This window comes from Solanum pennellii, chromosome 11, assembly GCF_001406875.1.
Source record: "Solanum pennellii chromosome 11, SPENNV200".
Taxonomy (NCBI): domain Eukaryota; kingdom Viridiplantae; phylum Streptophyta; class Magnoliopsida; order Solanales; family Solanaceae; genus Solanum; species Solanum pennellii.
In genome coordinates, this window is record NC_028647.1 from 63,237,107 (window position 1) to 63,259,532 (window position 22,426).

The 22,426-nt window shown below is 30.1% G+C and overlaps 4 protein-coding genes across 4 annotated transcripts in view; 1 reads left to right on the plus strand and 3 right to left on the minus strand.

The window, feature by feature from the left end:
- LOC107003202 (methyl-CpG-binding domain-containing protein 11-like) overlaps positions 1-873 on the minus strand; it is a 3,529-nt gene extending 2,656 nt beyond the window's left edge. Inside the window, exon 1 of the mRNA XM_015201491.2 lies at positions 711-873. Coding sequence (XP_015056977.1) covers positions 711-791 — 81 coding nt within the window. The 5' untranslated portion in view covers positions 792-873. The remainder of the gene's footprint in view (positions 1-710) is intronic.
- A 6,495-nt stretch (positions 874-7,368) lies between these two features.
- On the plus strand, positions 7,369-8,871 carry LOC107003505 (E3 ubiquitin-protein ligase PUB23-like). Its single transcript, XM_015201848.2, has one exon. The coding sequence runs from the start codon at positions 7,447-7,449 to the stop codon at positions 8,668-8,670; it is 1,224 nt and encodes a 407-aa protein (XP_015057334.1). The 5' UTR covers positions 7,369-7,446; the 3' UTR covers positions 8,671-8,871.
- Positions 8,872-10,407: 1,536 nt separating this feature from the next.
- On the minus strand, positions 10,408-15,622 carry LOC107005159 (ubiquitin-like modifier-activating enzyme atg7). Its single transcript, XM_015203670.2, has 14 exons — positions 15,296-15,622; positions 14,255-14,472; positions 13,724-13,915; positions 13,586-13,640; positions 13,404-13,498; positions 13,075-13,264; positions 12,871-12,976; positions 12,649-12,793; positions 12,399-12,557; positions 12,109-12,297; positions 11,764-11,964; positions 11,568-11,683; positions 11,322-11,481; positions 10,408-10,808 (listed from the first exon to the last, which is right to left on the minus strand). Exons 1-14 carry the CDS (start codon positions 15,429-15,431, stop codon positions 10,623-10,625), a joined length of 2,148 nt encoding a protein of 715 aa, XP_015059156.1. The 5' UTR covers positions 15,432-15,622; the 3' UTR covers positions 10,408-10,622.
- Positions 15,623-16,761: 1,139 nt separating this feature from the next.
- LOC107005160 (E3 ubiquitin-protein ligase PUB23-like) lies at positions 16,762-18,228 on the minus strand. Its single transcript, XM_015203671.2, has one exon. The coding sequence runs from the start codon at positions 18,139-18,141 to the stop codon at positions 16,870-16,872; it is 1,272 nt and encodes a 423-aa protein (XP_015059157.1). The 5' UTR covers positions 18,142-18,228; the 3' UTR covers positions 16,762-16,869.
- Positions 18,229-22,426: the final 4,198 nt, after the last annotated feature.

Below are 22,426 nucleotides of genomic sequence, written 5' to 3' on the forward strand. Positions count from 1 at the left end.
CCTCCCCCCCCCCCCCCTCAATCACATAAAAGAACTATTTAGTGACAATAGTACCCCTTCTTCAACAAATAACCTGGAAGCTATATGACTGAAAAGAGGTGATGAAATAAACAAACTAAACCACAACATCTTAATTTTGAAATTATCCAGATTAGCTAGGAGACAGTCCCGAGAGTTATGAAAATCATTAATTCTATTAAGTTGATAAAACAAACTGCATACACCTATTCACAGAACTTCTGCTATGAAGCTAACTAAATCATAATACACCTACTTGTTCGAGTTCCACCATACGTCACTCATAATTATTTTCAGATAAAAGTCAAAAAGTTGAACTCTCTCAAGTTCATACAAGAAACACATACTGAATATACTTAAATTGCATAAGTTTTAGCTAGGAAGCTAACAAAAGCATAATCATCTACTTGTTTCAGAGCTTCACATATCACACATAATCAAATCTAGATCACAATTAACACACTTAACATATCATTAATTCAAAACAACAAAAACAGCTCAATCGAAATTTAATCACCAAATCAGAAACCTCATGAAAACCTAAATCCGCACACTAACAGCAACAAAAGTTACATCTCCGCTTTTTTCAACCACAAACACGCAACTAAGCAACGAATAATTACAGAAATCACTAATTCAAAAACAGCTGAATCGAAATTTTAACAGCGAAAAAAGTATTAAAGAGTACAAACTCTCTTCTTCCAGCCAGGAGGAGCAGGTAATTCGATCGGACCGGCGTCGGTTTTCTCCACGGCGACATCTTTGTTCTCCATTTTTGAAACTGGAAAAAAGAACTTTGAAGATTTTCCCGCTCAGAATGAAATTTGTAAACAGAACAAAAAGGGGAAATTTTCGAATTGGGAAAATAAATAGGGAAAGTGTAACAACGGACGTCAGATTATTTTCCTTAACTAAATTGGAATTATTTAGTTAAAGTCCGATCAACTTAATTTTATAATTTAAACGAAGATTTAGGATCTATTATATTCCTTTTAGTTAATTAAACGGGGATTTTTAATAAATAGCTTTATTTAGTGCTCATTTTATTTGTTTTTCAAAACTTAGAAAATTAGATGATCCACAAAATGTTGTTAATGAGTAATCGGCTAATGTATGAGCATATATAATATTTAATCTTAAGTGAAACATAATATGTATTTACGTGAAACAAATTCGGTTTCATAATAAAAACATTCACATATTATAATTACTAAATTCAAAATTATAACAAAAAATGAAACTTAACAAAGAAAATTATTATAGAAGATAATTAGAAGTAGACAAGAGACAGACTCAGAGAAAGTGGATGAGAGGACTAAATAGTTTTCTCAACAATTTGCATAAACAGTTATTTCTCATTTGTCGTCATTTTCGTTAGTTGTTAATTGGACTTGGGTCTCAGATAGGGATGGGCGTTCGCTTCATTGGTTCAGTTTAATCAAATTTTGATTCGGTTCTTCGGTATTCGATTTTAGAAAAGTGTGAACCATAGTTTATACCAAACTAGATCGATTCAGTTCGGTATACTTCGATATTTTTTAATCGATTTTTCGGTGTGAATAAAAATAAAGAGGGAATAAAATAAAGTGTTAATAGTTTCATCATGTGTTAATTAAAAATAAGATGATTTTTATTTTCTTTACATGCCAAATGATTTCTTAGCATAGATAGTTGAATGGCTGCCAATTGTCATATTGCTAACTGCTAAGAAGTAAGAACAATCTGTCAAAGTGTTAATAGTTTCATCCTCTGTAATACTCATTCCACGACCCACGTTCCATACACTCCTAAATCCTCATCATCTGCAATTCCACGTTCCATACGTCCTCTGCAATACTCATCCCAATTGTCATATTTCCATACAATTATAAAAGGTTCACCTCCAGACATCTGATTAACTACTCATTCAAATTTCAATCTTTTAAACTCATCTCCATACATCCCCCACACCTCTGAAATACTTTTAACTCATCTCCATCCCCACACTTTCACTTTCTTCTTTCATTTCTCTTAAGACGAGACTACAAGAAGACGAGAAGGCGGTCGGCGGCGCTCTCGGTTGAAGCTTCAAGACGACGAGAAACGGAGAAAGATGAAGAAAGGCGAAAGCTTGAAGAGTGAAGACTGAAGACGACTCAAAACTCAAAAGTTTAATTTGGGGCTTAGGGTTTATATATTAGTATTTTAATTGTTAATGTCTCAATGATTTGGAATTTTAGTAAAAATTAGTTAAGTGTTGACTGTAGTGTATAGTCAATTCATTATTTCATTTTAAAAATAAAAATATTTTGAGTAAAATTCAAAAATATATAATATAGGTAATATAAGTTAAATATTTTTAAATTTATTAAATAAAACTTCGATTCTTCGGTGCACCGAAGTTTCGGGACCCTTGCACCGAACTCCAAATCAAAGTTCCGAAAAAAAAAATCGACACCGAACCGAAAAACAAAACAACTGACACCGAAAAACCAAAATTTTTCGGTTCGGTTCTATTTTTCGATATTTTTGCCCACCCTAGTCTCAGATCAATCTCTGTGAAGGCCTTCTAATTTTGTGCTTCTATTCGGCCTGATAACTAATTATGTGGCACCCGTATACGTATCGATATTAGGCCGAATTTTATTCATAATAGTATGTATGTGTTTTCAAAGTTGAAATTGGATGTACACATATGTATGTGAATACGTTGATTGTATGTGCCACCAACTAGATCCAATGTATGTGTTTTCGAACGGTTTGTGCAAGTCAATCGTATGTGGAAGATATATAAAGTGTATATTATATGTATCAAGAATCAAACACTTAAAAATACATGTCATATGTAAATAAGTAAATTAGGTTTTTTTTAAAATAGTAAAAAGATATTTTATATAAACTAAAATAACGCATAAATCTTAAATTTGTTATTAGAAAAACAATATATCATTATGTTTTACAAAATATACAACTTAACTTTAATTTCTATACAATTTTATGTTGCATAGAATCAAGTTAACTTGTATACAATTTTATAATTGTATACAAATCGATCAAGATAACTACTTACGAAAATTCTATTGTATACACATTCGAATGATATATACAACTCGTCTACATGATACAATTATATTCTCCGTTAGAACATTTTGTATGTTGTTTATATGTATTTGATATGTTTGTGTATATCATTACGTCATTTGTATGTTGCTCGTATGTATTTGATTAAAATTTAAACTTGAAACCAAAATTAACTCTGATCTTCAGCGAACTCCCTCAAAATAATTGATATATAAGCTCCAAAAGATATTCTCAATTGTTTATTACAACTCTCAATTCAGATAAATAATATTTTTGAAGAAAAAATCACTTCGAACTTAAATCTTCATTACATTTTTATGGTTGTCAATGAAGCTTTTCAATAAATTAATTTTCAAATTCAGAAAATTCAAAAATAAAATAATAGTCCCACTGAATTGAGTTGGAGTTTGCTTGTTTCAATTCATTTTGACTTGTATTCAAAAATTAATTTTCGTGTTTTGAGTAAAAATTGTAACTGAATTTCGAAATTGTGTAGCCAAAGACTAACTTTAACTTGAATTTTATGTGACATTATCTAACGAACACAACATTTTATGATATTAAGTTGATTTTTGTATTATAGTCCTCTTAATTAAAGGTATAATAAAAATTATTAAAAAGTTAAGTTGATAGAGAAAAGAATCTATTAGATTTTTAATTAGATAATTAAATGAACTTAATTATTCAAATTTGTAAATGTTATATATTATAGGAGCACTACTTTTTTGTAAAAAATTAATATTCGATTATTTTTTCATTGAAAATTTCATATTTTTTATTGTATTTTTATGAGAACGTCCATGAGAATTTTGTGGTTCGTTAAGAGTTAGAGTAAGTCAAACTTGATTTGATTGTCTAATTAATGTTGTACCCTATTTTACAACAACTTAAAATGACAAAATATGTAATTTACAAGTAATTGCAAAAGACTTGCTGAAAAATTCAAACTCCTACAATTACAACCAAGAATTTTGTAAATTTCTCAATGTCAACTACTTGATTGTATTTTAGTACCTAAATAATAGGTTTTTTCTCGTTAGGAGGTCTCGAGTTTGAAAACTGGTCTATAGAGAGTATTTTACCTTTTTAAGTGGACATTTCTAGGTAGGGCTATGTTTCGGTCGGTTCAGTTCGATTTTAAAGTTTATCGGGTTGGCTTATTGGTTATTGGTTTGTATAGATGCTAACCTGTTATAAAACCATTATAATATTGGCTTATCGGTTATTGGTTTATTGGTTTTTGGTCGTTATCGGTTCGGTTATTGATTTAACCGTTAAGATTTGACACAAAAGAAAAGAAATTGAAAATCACTTATAAAGAAGGTGAAAACCAAATAAACCATGCACTTGAGTTCACAAGTTACATTTGTTAGGTTGTGGAGCCTGATTAATATATATAAATTGATTCTCCATTTATTCTCTGTAACCAAAAATACTCTGATTTATTAATATAAATATACCCCACCGCCGTGGAAGTTTACTCACGGGGTGTTACCACGAAATATTGGATTTTCTCTTTCTCTCTCTAAAGTTCTTGTGTTCTTTATTCATCAAGTGTGTGTGTGTGGATTCGATCCTAACAACATTTTGTTCAAAAGAAAGCACTTTTACATTGTAGAATAACCAAGTCATGTTTGAGACAACCAAAAATAAAAGTATGAAAAGTCAAGGACTTTATATACAAAATAATATAAATATAATTATTTAATTTACTATCGGGTTATCGGTTAGCGCGTTAACAAAAAACTTCAAACCGTTAAGAACCGATAACCCGATAACAAAAAAAATCAAAACCGCTAAACCAATAACCCAATACTGTAAGCCAATAACTTCTTTATCGGTTTTGGTCGATTTTGAACAGCCCTATTTCTAGGGCAAATTTGATTTGATCACGTCTCAGAATAGGTATTGAATTTTTAAAAAAGAGATCGAGCGCTTCTTTCTTAACTAAGTCTTATGCGGCGTTAATCCAAATTAATTAGTAAGCATCGAAAATCAGATGGTTAAAGGAAGGAAAAACTATATAATTAGACATACTCCATTATAATATACATTTTCAAAATATTGTGTATCTTATCATATATTTTGAAAAATAAATACACTATTATACACGTATTTTTGCTACTAGCTATATGTATTTTATGTATATGGGGTGAGCCGCATGTATCTGGGGTACCATATACGTGATAGAGTGGCGAGATAGATGTGAGAGAAGCCAGGGAGACAAGCGAGTTTTGTTATGCATTCCAAATTCATGCGAATCTATTTGATATCTAGGATAAATTACATATAATTTTGACCCATGTATCCGAGATAAATATATCTGAACACACCAAAATATGATAAGATACGTAGCATTACAAATTAAAATATATTTAAGTAATTAACTTCTAAACTAACGAGATTTTGTCATTTCTAAAATTGTGTTTTGACTTTATTTACCATTCAGGGGTTGTGTTTAATTATTAGTTTATCAAAGGTACCCCTTCAAACAAGCTGCTAATTTTTATTTATTTATTTCTAACCTAGGGTTTGTATTTTGACTTAATTAATTTTCCATGAGAATACTTCTAATATTATTTACTTATCTCATTAATATCTTTAGAAAACCTCAAACTTAATCTTGAAGTTTTTACTAATTACTTGACCGTTACTTAATAAAATATTTCAATAAGTTAAGCAAGAAATTAACTATTTAAAAAAATTATGAAATAATTAAGAAGGAAACTTTCTCTATATTAATAATTGTCAATTCTTTGGACCATCAAAATTAATTTAGATAGAATGGAACCATTAACTTTGTTATGGACCAAATCAAGAAACCTATATATAGTTTAGAATGGTCAAAAATAATAAACTTTATATTAATTTTGCACTTATGAGATAGGTCCAATTTTTCATGAGGTAAGTAGAAGAAATAGTTTGATTTAAAATCAAATATTTCACAACAATTAGATATAAGCTACATAGAAGGTAGGTTCTCGAAGCCGGTACAAACGAGTATTTTACGGATTTCATTAATATTTGGTAGATAGTTATAAAATTAATACAACGTTTAATTTGTAATCTCATAGAGAAACTATTAATAAAATGATTAATATCAACAAAAATAAAAATAACTATCAAACGAGCTACGTACGTAATCGATATTTTTATAACCTTGAAAAATTAATATGGAAGAACCCCAAATTGGCCCATTGATTTCTGTATGTATCCAACATGTGTTCACGTTGTTACATTAAAAGAAAATATAATTTAAAAAATGTACTTAATAAAGTATATTATTAATTTGGTACAATTAATTAAAGATTGTATGTACTAAAATTGGTCAAAATGTAGACATTATCTACACAAGGCAACACCGACGTCCTCCCCCTATGTGCTAGTCAATGCCATAAGAATTAATTTTATCGATAGACGTTTTCTGTATCGTTTTGATTTTATTTTATATCTTTGAAAGGATAATTATAAATCTTCATTTTTCGTTTGAGAGGCTAATAATATTGTGTTGATAAGTTAGATTTTATCCTCTAGTAATTTTACAACCATTATCATTGTTCTAGATTATTTATAAAGAGTGAGAGGTTAATAATATTGTGTCGATTAATTAGATCTATCAACGAATAATAAGAGAGAGAGAAATACTTGACGTAAAACTAAAAAGATAAATATAGGTGGAATTTGAATTATATCGATGTAACTTTCGAGACTTTTATTTTGAGAAATGAGAAACATTAAATAATTATAAAAAAATGAAATAATTATTATATAAATTGAAATAAAGTCAAAAATTAGTTCAAAGGTATCATGTTCGAGCTTAGGGTATAAAGAAATTTTGTTGGAAACGTCGTTTTCAAATAGACCCTGCAATATGCGATTTAATATGAACTATGAATATCAAATGAAAAATTATTAAAAAAATAATTATTTCACATTATTTTTTTTGATACGATCACTTCCAAATTGAATTGAACAAAATGTACGTAATCTTTAGCATAATTTTATCTTTGTTGACCAAAAAGGCTGCAAAATATATTATATATAATTCAATTTTATTTTTTTCCAAAATATTTAAAAAGTCTATTAAGAGCCCCTTTCTCCTTGTCTCTCTCTCTCTCTTATGAATTTTCTTTTGTTGACTTTCTCATAGTTTAATAATCAACTTGCATCTAAACATGGCCCCTTATTAATTACTATATACTATACACTTACTATATATATACTTCTTCACATTCACACATTATTATTATATTATATATATATATTATATATATATATAAACCAATAATTTCATTTGCATCTTCAATATATACATACCCTTTCTTCTCTTTTTTCCTATCAAATTTGATATATTGTATAGTGGAAAATATGGAGGAAATTGATATTCCTTCTTATTTTCTATGTCCAATCTCAATGGAAGTTATGAGAGATCCAGTTACGATATCAACTGGAATAACATATGATCGACAAAATATAGAAAAATGGTTATTCTCATGCAAACACACAACTTGTCCTGTCACAAATCAAGACCTAAAATTCAAAGATCTTACTCCAAATCATAATCTACGTCGTTTGATCCAATCGTGGTGCATGTTGAACTCTTCAAATGGTATCCAAAAGATGCCGACCCCGAAGCCTCAGGTTCAAAGGGCTCACGTTGTGAGGGTATTGAACGAAGCACAAAAAAATCCAGATATGGAGTTTAATTGCCTTAGGAGGATCAAATCAATCGCGCGTGTAAGTGAGAGTAATAAAATGTGTCTAGAGTCAGCCGGGGTAGTTGATTTCTTGACCTCAATTATGATGAAGAAAAAAGAAGAATCAGAGGTATCAGAGGCGAGTGATGAAGCTTTGAATATTCTTTTTCATCTAAACCCTTCTGATACTGAGTTGAAAAAGTTGATCAACTCGCGTAATGATAATCAATTCTTGGATTCTTTACTTCAATTCTTGAATAATGGTCATATTCAATCGCGAACAAACGCGATAGCCCTATTGAGATCAACCCTCAATGTGGCTGATCCAGCTCAATTAATTGGTATACAACCAGTGTATATCAAGGGTATAGTCTGTATATTAAATGACAAAATCTCTCAACAAGCAACAAAACTAGCACTTAAGCTCCTAGTTGAATTATGTCCATGGGGAAGAAATAGAATAAAAGCAATTGAAAATGGAGCTGTATTTGCCCTAATTGAACTTCTTCTTGACACAAATGAAAGAAGGGTTTGTGAATTGATACTAACGGCTTTAGATCATCTGTGTACCTGTGCTGATGGGAGGTCGGAGTTGTTGAGACATGGTGGAGGTATAGCCATTGTTTCTAAGAAAATTCTTAGGGTTTCACATTTGGCAAGTGATAGGGGAGTGAGGATCCTTTATTCAATCTCAAGATTTTTAGCAACTTGTTATAGTACTAAAGTTCTTCAAGAGATGTTGCAAGTGGGAGTTGTGTCAAAGTTGTGTTTGGTTCTTCAAGTGGATGTTAGTCCAAAGACTAAAGAGAAAACTAAGGAAATCCTAAGGTTACATTCTAGGGTTTGGAGAGATTCTTCTTGTATTCCTCCTCATTTGCTCTCTTCTTATCCTTGAGGCACAGACAACTTCTATCGTTAAATAACAAAAATCTAGAGTAAAATTATCATTAAAAAAAAAGAAAATTTTATCAGCTATGAACTATTTTTGATTAGCAACGACGATGTTTGTAGCTGATTTCTTGTTATTTTAGTAGTGTTAAAGATTTTATTTTGTTTTTTTTTCTTTTCGTGTATATATATAGTTTACTGGGATTCAGAGGTTGTGGTATTTATCTATCGAGATACATATGTTTAGAGTGATAAAGCAATAAGCATATGAATAAACAAAAAAAAAAAACAAACTAATTTATGTAGTTAGTTTTCTTGGCCTTCTTACAAGTATTTAGTATTAGAATATTTATGATTTGAATTTTATAAATTTAGAATCATTGAATAGAGAGTACTAATATTCGAGTTTGAATTTTTATAGGCCGAAGTCATATACTTTCTCTCTTTTATTTTACTTGACATATATATATATTTAAAATTAGATGTTTCATTTTTAAAATTTTAAAATACATAAATTTAAAATTTCAAAAAATATTTTTAAATAAATTTTTTTAAGAGGCGTGTCAAGTCAGACTAATATTAATAATATTGTTCTAAAAATACTTGTCTGTCTTTGAGCTGTATTTGATCTGTCCAAAGCTTACACACCTACCCAATACATTATGGGTACACACACTTTTAATATAATAATTGAGGAAACATTTATGAGACAAATCGAATAAATAAATAAATCATTTTTTACATTTATAATAATTGAAAAATAATACATTATCTTGAAGTTTTAGCTTCCACAGAGTTGAGAATTAAAGGGTAATAATTATTTTTATTAAAGACTTGGGATTAAAAAGTGATTAGTAAATGCTATTTTACGTATAAAATTTAGCTCATAAAAATATAATTTATCAATTTATTTAAATAATAAGCAGATTATGATTCAACTTCTTTATTGCTTGATACATTATAATTCATCTCAAAATTGCTTGACTCGTTAATTTGACACTTCTACTTTCAGAGAACGGAGAGTATATATGTAGATTCAAAATTTCTTAATATTAAATTCATAGTGTTCGTGATTTCAGACAAATCTAGTAGCTTTTTCTTAGACTCGATATTTGTGTAAGAAAATTAATTAAATATATATATGTATATTAATATGTGAACTCTAACAAAATTAATCAACGATTTTAAATGGAAATTTAAAACCCTAAAACTCTTAATTCTGACTCCGCCTACGATCCGTAGCCAAAAGGTTAAATCCATCTCGGATGGCAAAAACATTATTGCTTGGTCAATATTTCTTTTGATAATTGAGTGATTTCGTTTTCACAAAAGACTTTCAATTTTTTTTAAAAAAAGAATTTGACTTTAACAAATTAATATAGTCAAAACCTTATTTAATAGTATCGTAAATAAAAAGTATTTTATTGAGAGAAAAAAATAGTAATATTATTGATGGTCATTATATATATATATCATTATATAGTATATAAAAATTATTTAATTGAAGAAGTAGACTTTTCATACAGTTGCCATACTGACACAGATGTAGTTAGTTGGAAAATTGAATTATATTTTCCAAGATATACAAAATTAAAATACATGTAGGGTATTTTCTAATATCCCTACTTCCCGTAGAGAGACTATTTCCGATAAAACCTGACACAGGTAACGCAAATCAAAGAAGATACATAAGAAAAGAGATAAAGAAAAGCACTAGAGAAAGAAGACTGTAACAACAACAAAATAATGCGATAACGAGAACACCAGACTTGTTAATAACTAAAACAGAATGCCATATTTTCTAACAGAAATTTACATGTAGAAACTATCTAAAGTTTTTGAGTTCTCATAGCAGAACATAGTGGTACCTAATCAGTGCAGTTATGAAAATCCGGTCAGGTGAAACACAGACAATCAGATTGATTGTAAAAGAATGAATGTAGTTATGTTACAGCAAGGTTATATTTCTACACAGTCATCATCATCGTCGTTGTCATCATTTTCACTATCGTTATCCCAGTCAAGCGTGTAAGATCCTGCTGATTTCATGAGTTCTGTTAGTCCAGTTAGATCCTCCAGATATGTAGGATGATTGATAGCTTGAAGTATGAAGTCCATCCCTTTCGTTCGATATTCTGATACAACCTGAGCAATAAGGATTTTCATGTATATTTGTCAAGTTATGATGCTTTCGATAGTCAAGTTTGGAAAAGATACCAGGGAAAACTGAGAGTCCAACGACAACATAAAAAGGGCAGTTGGATGCACGAAACATCCCAGTTCACGTAGGGTCTGGGAGAGGCTTACACCCTCAAGGAGGTGTAGTGCAAGCAGCCTATTGAAGTATCAGTGGCTAATTCCACGGATCAAACCCTTGACTTATCAGTCACCTGGAAACAACTTTGTGTTGCTCCAAAGTCAAACGCCAACATAGTTGGGCGTTACTTAATCTAAAGTGTTTCTTTTTTAATGATAGGCATATTCTAATCGAAGTTAGTTAAAGGTGTTACATTGTGTGGTGCAACGACCATAAATGAATGAATGGTCACATGACTCAAACATATAGGCGGAGGCTACGGGTTAAGCAAGAAAATGACATCAAATTGTACAGTATAGTAATAGTTCAGGATGGAATTGCCTTAAAACATTTTAACTTACCGTGCTACAACAAGCAGTGCAACAAGTTGAAGCATGACCGACAAGTGTCATCTGAGAAAACTGAGATATGGAGCCCCGAATCTGATGAGGTAGAATGCCAAGAGGTTGTTCAGTGCTGCCGTTATCATTAGAGTTTGCAAACTCAGCTTTGGCACATATTCTGCAAATGTAGTTAAAAAAGAAATGCTTAAAATGTCAGGATACAACATAATTTGCATGTATATCACAAAATAGTTAAGGATTTACCCAGAAGGATGATGCAAGACTCCAACCAAAAGTTCAACAGCAAGGGCTGATGCAATAGGAGCCAGCCCAGGACGAGTAACTGTACATTGTTGGTCCAGGGTACGGTTACCCGTTGACTGCACCACAGAACAAAAAATGATTCATATTTGCAGATATTGCAATCGAACAATTACTATCACTTTCACAAGAATCTTACATCAATTGGTGCAACCACATCATTGCAGAAGTAACATCCCAATCGCACTGACTCATTTTGGTTCGAAAGGGAGAGATTCTCCATAATGGCAGAGACATTATTCGAAGTTTCAGCTTGTGAGTTTTGTAGAGCATCCAAAGGGCCTGCTCCATGACGCATCACTAGAAAGCTATCGAAACCTAAGGCTGCAGTAATAGTGATCTGCAGAGAGAAACAAAAGACGTGTAATAATCAGGAAGAGTTCAGCTGACTCTAGTGAATTCAACATCACATGCAACATACTAGTCTCGGAAAAGTAAACAAAATTTCAAAGGAAAATTCACAAGAGAAATAAAGGAGGAAAACCTTGTTAGCACTAGCACAAAGTAGACTAGGAAGCCACCGACTTTCCCGTGTATCAGTTAATAGAAAGATTGCATCATGTGAGTTGATCAAATCACTCAAATGTCTGCAGTCCTGAAGTATATTACTTTCTTCTTGGCTAGACACTGGATGTCCAGGCATCGGAATAGCCATCACAACTCCTTCTGCTTCCTGTCAAGAAATTAAGGTGCATCGGCAAATGAATTTACCTTTTCTCTACATCTTAAATTATTTTGTTTTGATTCTTTGAGGTCTTAATAATGGATCAATACCACTGCTGGAAATATTCGCTTGAGACTTTCAACTGCTGCAACGGCCTTAAATTTGCCACCATTTAAACAGTCATCAAGCGCATAAAGAGACTGCCTTATTGGATTAGACATTGAGACCTTACCACTGTCAACCAATGTAATCTTTCGGACACCCCATGCCTACAAAATTTAAAAAGTCTAATAAGCACTATTAAATTTTTTTTTACACAATTATTGCTTCTATTTTTTTCCCATTTTCTTGAGCACTTACCATAAGCATTCGAGCAACTTGGCATCCGAGGGTACCTGCTCCCAGAAGGAGACATCTTGTGGAAGCCAACATTTCTAGATTCAATAACGGCAATGTCCGCCACCTCATTAGTTTCAAGTTCAAATCAGCAGCTGATACAGCTAACCTGGTAAAATATGACAGTGATACCTATAATGACCATTAAAATATTCATAGAATACAGCAGTAGATGTTTATGCATACCTCGTCGGATCCATAGTTTTAGCGAGGCTGATGCATCTCAAACCCTTCTTCCCTTTATTTAATTCCCATCCCACAACATTGGGCATGTTCTGATGATTCCTCCCTCCTAAACAAATTCATTAGGGTGATGTAGAAGATATGACTTTCACCATTTATAAAGGAAATCATAAATCAGAAACCAAAACCTATTACCAATAGATCTACCTTGTGAAAGAGATATTTCAGCTTCTCCAACAAGGGACAATCCAAGATCTGCAAAACCACGGTTTTCGCGGTAGCAGAAAAAGTGAATCTTTCCAAGGCCCCACCTTGAACAGATATAGGCAAGATAATTGCGAAGTGGCCATCCAGGATTATGTGGAAGATGACAAGGGTCATAAAAACCAAAAAGAATCTGTTAATTGTAAACAGTAAAACTATGTCAAAGACACTGCTGTACCGTAAATATCACACATATGAAGAGATTACAAGGAAACTATACAGCCTTTATACTAGTTAAGATTCCAAACAACATCAAGAGAAAACAGACGAACCCTTTGACCATTATTTTGGCAGGTTTCCAACTCCCTTAGATGCCTGAGAGTAGCAACTGAATTTGAACCAATAGACACCAAAAAGAATGGTATATCTGCATTCAACAAATGTTTCAGGTCCCCGAAAAAAGAAATGTCAAAACTTGGGACCTATAAGGATTATGTGATAGTTAACTTTTCACCTGCTGTGGAGCTCTTGCTACGCCACTCATTACAAGCACTAGACACAGATTCAGCCTGTTCACCATTACAACCAATTTGAGATAATTACATCTAAAATGTGAATGAATGAAGTAACAGATCATTTGAGAGAAAAGAACCTCTACAGAAGTGAAGCACTGGGAAGCTGGTTTCAAATTAACTAGAGTTGCAGGAGGATCAAGCACCAAAGCAGGGAACGCAAACCAATAATGAAAGCTCCACTTTTTCAAGTCTGCAAATGATATAACTAGGAATCTTAAGAGCACGGAACTGTCCTCCTCAACTTTGCCTGAGTAAATGTCATCCCATATCTGATTCGCAATAGCAATTCAAAACTATCAAGGTGAGATGACACTAAAGTTCAACCTCTTCCCATGCATGATACATACTATTAAGCTACACAATAACATAACGCAACAGAGCTTTCATACAATATGTGAATTTACCAAGGTCATCATAGCTATGCTTTCACACAATATGTGAATTTACCAAGGTCATCATAGCTATAACTTCTTCATGAAATTGAAGAAGACAAGATGTGCTATTGTTTTTTTCTTACTCTATGGCCAAAGATTAAACTATCCAAGTGTTAGCAGATATAGCTCAACATATAAGTTGCAATTTTTTGAGAAAAAAATGGTTTACTATACCTTCTTGGCTTCTGCCTTAAGTAGGCTCTGCTTATCAAGCGCATAGAAACTTTCTAACGTGTTTGTGTTGAGAAGAATGCCAGGGACAGGACACCTATTTCTATTCCCCTGACTAGCTAGAAGAGACGATGGTTCTTCATCAGAATCAGCAGGCAAAGATTCAGCCAGGAGAGTCAAGTGATTTGATACTTGAGGATGCGAGCAAGGTGCATAAAAGCCTGCACAAAAACAATTCAGTCCAGCAGGAACAAACACTAAACCCCAAAGGCTAAAATTGCAATTCCATCAAAAAGGCAATCGTTCATAAAATCGGATAAAATTCAGTAACTCTATTACGCTATAAGCCCCAAAAGGCTACAATTTCAGTCCCAACAATAATGCAAACGTTTCATACACCACCAACAACTACTACACCTCAGTCCTAAATGAGTCGGGAACAGCCTATACAAGTCCTCACTGACCATGCTTCCCCGTTTAAGCTCAACTCACGTTATCATCATACCAAAACAATAAATATACTACTAGATAACATTCAAAAACTCTAAATCTCACCCCAAAACAAAGACTGTGAAATAAAACCCAAAAAGATAAAAATTTTATTTCTAAAAAAGGTAGTAGGAAACACACTAATCCAATTATGGGGGACAAAAGAAGAAGAAAGAGCGCAAAACAATGAAAATCACAACGAGATAAACTGAAACATAAACACTTACTGATTCTAAGAAAAGGGTAAACACTAAAAAGTAATAAAAAATCATAAACAAAGATCTACATTGTTGAATCCCAACAAAAGGGTAACGTATAAATAGCAAGAACAATCCATTAATCCCCAAAAAGCTGCAAAAAAGGAGAGCTCAATACAGTAAACAATCACAATCAAATAAACCCCAAAAAAACACAAAATTATCGATTTTAACAAAAAGGGTTACTTTTAAATATCAAACACAATTCAAAAAAATCACAAAATCTATGTAATTTACCATAACAAACAAATAGCCAACAATTTACCAAAAACGAAGTAAAAGGGGTTTACTATTATACCAGTAATTGGAATTGGGGATTCATCAAGACGCAATTTATTAAGCTTTAAAGAAGATAATTTATGCCAAAACCCTTCATCTACAAAACTCTGAAAAGGTGCAAATTGAAGAATTGTTCCTTTTCCAGTATCCGCCATGGATAAAACTCGACCAATAAAATCTTGAGCTTATTGAAAACCCACTAAATATGTTGTTCGTTGACCTATCTTGCTGAGAATTGAAGGGTTAATAGTTAGATATATTTGCAGAAAATAAGCAAAAAAAGATCGGAAATTTTTTGTTTAAGGAAGAAGATGACAACTACAAGGAGAGAGGAAAAAAAATTGAAGTGGGTTGATTTTGCTATTTTAGCAAAGTATAGGGTGAAAATTGCAAATATAGAAACTTTTATTTTAAAACAAGTACTATTTTGAGAAATTGCACAATTAGCCCCTAGAATATGACCAAAATCTAAGAGACACACCTAAACTAAACTAAGGTCCTATTATCTCTTAACTTATTTTTTTTGTAATTTTATATCCTTTTGTTTTACGTGACACACTCCGTGACTCCACCCAATTGAGGCACGTGGGAGATATTTGGATAGCACGTGAGCCAAAAAGGTGCATAAAATTACAAAAAAAATAAGTTCAGGGGATAATAGGACCTTAATTTAGTTAAAGTATGTTTTTAGGATTTCAGTCATAGTCTAAGAGCCTGTTTGGTTCAGCTTAAAAGTTGGTCAAACTGACTTAAAAGCTGGTTTTTGACTTATTTAGCTGTTTGGCAATACTCAAAATAACTTATTTTAAGTTAAAAAAAACTTATTTTAAGCCAAAAGTTAAAAGCTGGGGTAGGGGTGCTTTTTTTTTTTTTAGCTTATAAGCTGTTTTAAGTTGACCACATTTTTATCTTTTTGCCCTTAATATTTTTATACAATCTCCAAATTACCCACATAACCCTAACATCTCTTTCTTTCATTTTTCCCTTTTCACGTTCGGCATAGCAACTTCAGCACTTTTATCCAAACGCATAACTGCTTATTTTAAAAATAAGTTTCAGCACTTTCAAAAGTACTTTTTTAAAGCTGCTTTTATTAAGCCCATCCAAACGGGCCCTAAGAGGATACTTGTACATTATCCCTTTTATTTTAGCAAAAATCACATTTACTATGCGATTAATAAATACGATACGTAATCAAGTATATCATTCATATTTAATAAATATTTCTTATATTTAAAACAATTATATATCTAAGATATTCTTACCAATATCATATCTATGGAACACTTACTTTGAAACATTTTCGTAATATTTTCTTCCAAACTCGATCAGTAATTAAATATTTTTATATTTTTAATTAAATATTCGATTATAATATTATTTTAACTGATAAAAAGTGTTTTATCTGAAAGCATGAAATGATCAAATTAAGCAGATTTCAAAATAAATATCATACATCGGATGCTTAAAAAAATAACTAGCAAGTACTTTACAAATATCATTGTGATTTCCAAACTCTCTATGTATACAATTTTGATTGTTTGTTTTACAATCATAAAAAATGATTTATATTGCTATAATTATACTATTATTCTATTCTATTGTTTTGTCAAAAGATAAAATTTGTATACATGGTGAATTACACCAAATATGTGAATGTGATCTTAATATCTCTCTTGCTTTTTTCTTCAAATGAATTTCACAATTTGCTTGCATTACCATACAAATTTTTGACACACCCCCAACTCTCAACATCTCCAATAAAACTTCTTTTGTGGCTGAAAATTTACAAATTAAACCAAATATTTGTATTGCATTATCATCTATACTTGCACTAATTCTCAATGTCCTCTTTGTTACCAATGCAATTCCAGCTGCATGCTCCAAAAATTTTGCCCTTCCATCAGCCAAAACACACAAATTAGCCAATAGACAAAACCCTAATTCACTAACCCTTTTCTCAGGGTTGGTTAATTCGAGCTCTATGAGCTCGAATATAGCTCCTGATTCGATGATCTTGAGCTTGTTGCGTCCCCACGTACTTACGGCTATTAGCACTTGTAGGGCCGCTTTGGTTGCTTGCTGGTTGTTTTTTCGTAATGCGTGCACTGTCTCCTGGAAGAATTCTGAGTCCAGTCCTGATAGAAGATTTGAAGTTGAGGCCTCTATCACGTCCTTCAAGACCAGCATTGCACGTCCTGTGACGACGTTATCGTGACAGCTGTTTTTCGTTTCGTTTCTTAAAATCCATAAAATAGCTTTGACTAAATCATGATTATCCTTCACATGATTCTTGTGATCTTCATGTGATGGATTCCAAATTGAATGAAAAATCCTTAAAGCTTCTTCAAGGCCAGGAATTAATAATTTCCCAATTTTGTAACTTTTCAGAATAAAACCAATAATAGCCTTAATTGCACCAACTTCCTCCATGCACTTTATATTTTTCTCATTTTCACTAACTAAATCATCCATTTTCCTTAAAGCATTAACACAAACTTGTTGATCATTATTACTATTATTATTACTATTATTTACCTGGCGAATTAATCGAAGTATATTCGATTTATCCATCGGATATTTTGGCGTTGGAATCCGGTCAACACCTCTTTCCGCGTTGACTATGCACCATGCTTGAATTAACCGTCTGAGCATATGATTTGGAGTCAACAACTCGACGTCTTTAGGCAAATATTGCTTTGTCACCGGGCACGTGGCGGTCACCACCTCTTCCTCCGCCGTGTACAACCACATCTCGATACTTTCACGATCGTACGTGATCCCCGTGACCGTCGTTACCGGATCTTTCATAATTTGTAATGATATAGGACATAAAAAATATTGTGGTATATCTAGTTCTTCCATATAACCTTTTTCTTTTCTTTAGATACAAAAATAAAATCAAGAACCTAAGTCTATATATATAATATGAAAAGAGAGAAATAAGATATGTTCAATTATTTATTTTTTTCATTTTTTGGTATATGATAAAGTGGCTAATATAGTGTATGAAAGTTTGAATGAGAAGGAAGAATGAAGACTAAGAAAATTCTAGATGATATTTAATTATTAAAAAAAAACTATAGTATTATTGTTGGTAGTATTTTTTTTTAATTTTAAATTTGGTTTTAGTAGTCAAAGGTTGAATAGGACTAAGGAGGTTGTGGCAATTAAATCCCCACGATAAAAATTAAATAATTTGAAAAATAGATATGAAAATCTCACATTTTTGTTGACTTTTTTTTAATATTTGCCACATGGAAGATAAATCATAGTCGACATGTGAAGATAAAAAAAAGTAAAAATAATTAATGGAGTGTTTGATATATTTTTTGAATTTTTTTTTCTTCTGAAATTGAAATGATAAATTGAATTTGCTTAGCATTTCATATATATATACCAAGTGAATTGTATGCTTGTTTAATTTGAATTAACTTTAAGTAGATTATTTCGTATTAGATTGATTATTTTAAATTGATATCGAAAAAATTAGTAATAGATTCAATATTTATTATTCAAGATTTCTTGAATATTTTTGTGACTTTATTACTAGAAAATGCTAACTGTATTCCGGAGAATCTTTTTAATTTAAAATTTATTTTGGAGATAATTTGAAACGCGTTGTCCAAAGTAATTATATTCTTGAGGCTCAAATTAAATCGAAGATTCTGATAAAAAATAAAACATAATTATCACATTATCATGATAATATTTTATGGTCATTTTAGTGAGAGATAATTTCAAAATTTTGAATTTATAAGCGATTTCAGATTTAAAATTATAATAATAACAACTAAATTTATAATTAAATATTTATAAACAAAACATACTAATATAATTATTAAATTAAATTCATAACCAATTTTCCATATTCTCACACTTTTTGCCCCTTTGCTTTAACATGCATAAATCATTTCATCATGTGAATAATATAAAATATAAAATCAAAAAGTAATTAAATTCGGCTTGACCCACCGTTACTTTATTTTTTTCGAATATATATTTTTCTACTTGTTTTTTTTTATTTTATTAAAGATAAGAACATGTTTTTCACCATTTTGCAATGTTACTAGTCTATTTTGTAGATATAAAATATATATTACGTTGAAACTATCTTTTTATCTCAGTAAAATAAAATAAATTAGAAAAAAAATTATAATTTAATTTTAAAATATAATATCGGACTAACATCTTATCGAAAGAAAATTGATAATTTAATTGATTTATCACTAACTAATATAAGAGAATTTGCTCTATCAACTATGGATCGAGGCAAAGATCAAAGCTTACAAATTGATTTGTGAGGATAATATATGTTAATCATTTTCAAAAAAATAATCTTAATACTGATTTCCATTATTTCTTCTTTCCCTTATATAACTTTATCTGCTGTAACGAGTCAAAAATTTCATTAAAAATGTTCAAAATTTAATATATATGTATGAAAAATAACTTTAACATTTATACACCATATAAATTTTACATAAATAATATAATTTTTTTTTAAAATAAAATGTTCGAAGTACCTCTCTTTATCTGCAAATTAAATATAAATCGTCTTTTAAGTTTATCTATAGACAATTTCAGTCAAACAAATCAAGCTCCCAATTTTGACTTAAAATGTTTGATTTTCAATGTCCTAATTATTGATCTTTTATTATTTTTGTTTTTTTATATGAACTATTCAAAAATGAAAAACAGATCATATATTACAACTAGCATTCATTGAAAGTCAACTTAAAACATACCTATAAATTATAATTATAGGGAAAAAAAGAACCAAATAGTTGTTTAAAGAATTTTTTTAAATAATAAAATATAACTATCATTGTAGAAAATTAATCAGAACCAAATATTTCAAAAATTGTTTTATATATGTATGAAATTGGCAGCTGGAAAGAGACTTGTTTAGCACTAATGTCACAACACAATTTATATATATATTTTTTTTATAAAAAAAAAAAAACTCATCTGATACTTAATTTGAGATTCGATTAATTTAAATTTGTATCAAAAAATTCTACGTAAAATTAAAACACTCCCCACTATTTACAAAGCTATATGTATGGTATCCGTTTGACAAATTTAATTTAGGGTTTCATCGACTAATATGAAATCGCACAAAAAAGTTTTCCATTTTCAACCATTCAGGTATTTACTTTAGAAATCAAGTAATCTCGAATTTCGCTAAAAAGATCTAATTTAAAGGATAAAACGCTCCCTATAAAAGTTAACTCTGGTCCTTTTTCTGAAATACTTACTTTACATCTAATTAATTCAGATTTACACTATGAAATCCACAATATTATAAATTCAGTTTATATAATTTTTAATTACGAAGTGAGATCATCTTAAAATTATTTTTATATGACACAAACGTGGGCAATTGAACAGATTTATGGATATAAAATAATTTAGCTTAATAATATTTATCTAAAAACAAACAACATGTAAACTGGTTATTTTAAAAACAATTAATATTGGTAAAATGTCCCTACAAAGAATTATTTTAAATTTTCAAAATTAAAAAGTATGATTGTCCAAATGTGAAATAAAAAATTTGTTAATCATGGTAGATTTGTATACTGCACTTTTTTTTTTATTTTATGGTCCCATTATTTATACTTTTAGTGTTTGAATTGTGGAAAATATTTTAATCAGTATGATTTTTCAACAGTGAATTTTGGAAGTACAAATTCCAATTATTTGGCATACATTAAAGCAAAGAACACATGTTTGAAAAAAAAAATAATCCACTTTTATGTCCTAATTAAATCTACAGAACAATAAATTTAAAATTCTGAATTCATAATTATCGTAATATATTTTTTAAATAAACTTAAAGGTGTTTCTTTAGTATAAATATTTAATCTTTGCAATAAATTGTTTGAACTTAACAAAGTAGAGCAAACGGTAGAGTTATTAATTATAAAAGGAAAAGAATAGAATATAAATGGTAAAAGAAAAAAAAACAATGATTCGATCATATCAAATTAATTTTTGCGTAAAGTTTCATCATTACATGACAACTATTTTAACAATACGATATAACAAAATTAACTAACAATCAAAATACATTTAAAAAATGACACAATACAATAAATAACAATTGTTAAAATAAGTTGTTACTTGGAGATACTTCGATAAGATTAAAATTTATATATACTCTACTTTTTCTAGATTTTTCATATAATATACGCTAGATTTATTATTGTTATTATAAATTAAAATACACTCTCAGTTCTCAGACACAAATCTTTAGGAATTAACCCCTAATGGATAAAATTTTTATTTTATATAGTTTAAAAGGTAATAAAATTTTAAGGATTCTGCGCTGTTTTCAAGACGATTCGCCGCTTTTTTATTGTGTTTTTGAGACGATTCGTCGCGTTTAAAGCCAATTCGGCGCTAAATTTTAAGTATTTGCATATAATATATGAATATAATTTAAAAGAATAAAAAAAATTGCTCGATCGATAAACATCGATTTTTTATTTTAAATTCCAAGTCTTCTCCGCCAAATAAGACTTCTAGCACCATTTATGACCGTTACTATACCTTTTTTATAAAATTATATAATAAGATAGACCATTTTTTTTAAAAAATAAAATAAATAGACTATAGATTATTTTTTTAGGTTAAATCAATTTAATATTTGGAGACTAGACTAAGACGTGTTGGTATATAATATATAGTCTCAATCACTTGAAAAATAGTGTATAGAAACTATCTAGAAGAATTTTAAAGTTCATCAAAATAGCTTAAACTATCATTATTTGCGATAATTTGACTAAGCATATAAACTGATTAAAATAATTTATAAACAACTTTGATATATTTGGATAAAAATGAAGCTAATAATTCACATGAAACTTTTAAGCCAAGTTTGATGATTATTAAGGATCGCAATTAAGACTTATTAGTAAAAATTTATTCAACACTCAAATTTTGCACCAAATAAATCTAGGGAACTTGCGTAAATTCCATTAATTTAGGATTTAATTACTTATACACACTCTAATTTACAATATTACACATTTTATCAAATTTTGGTGCCTCTTATTACGTTCAGATACATGTATCTCGAAAGCATGGAGTCAAAATTAAGTGTAATTTGTTCGGAATACATTGTGTCAAAGTGGATTCACGT

Bases quoted from the DNA above. Each gene is read 5' to 3' on its own strand.
- LOC107003505 (XM_015201848.2), top strand. From the start codon at position 7,447: ATGGAGGAAATTGATATTCCTTCTTATTTTCTATGTCCAATCTCAATG.
- LOC107005159 (XM_015203670.2), bottom strand. From the start codon at position 15,431: ATGGCGGATACTGGAAAAGGAACAATTCTTCAATTTGCACCTTTTCAG. The intron at 13,641-13,723 runs GTTCTTTTCTCT...AATGGTGAACAG, and splicing joins AGTGCTTCACTTCTGTAGAG to GCTGAATCTGTGTCTAGTGC. The intron at 11,965-12,108 runs GTTTTCCTCCTT...TTCTCTCTGCAG, and splicing joins TTTGTGCTAGTGCTAACAAG to ATCACTATTACTGCAGCCTT.
- LOC107005160 (XM_015203671.2), bottom strand. From the start codon at position 18,141: ATGGAAGAACTAGATATACCACAATATTTTTTATGTCCTATATCATTA.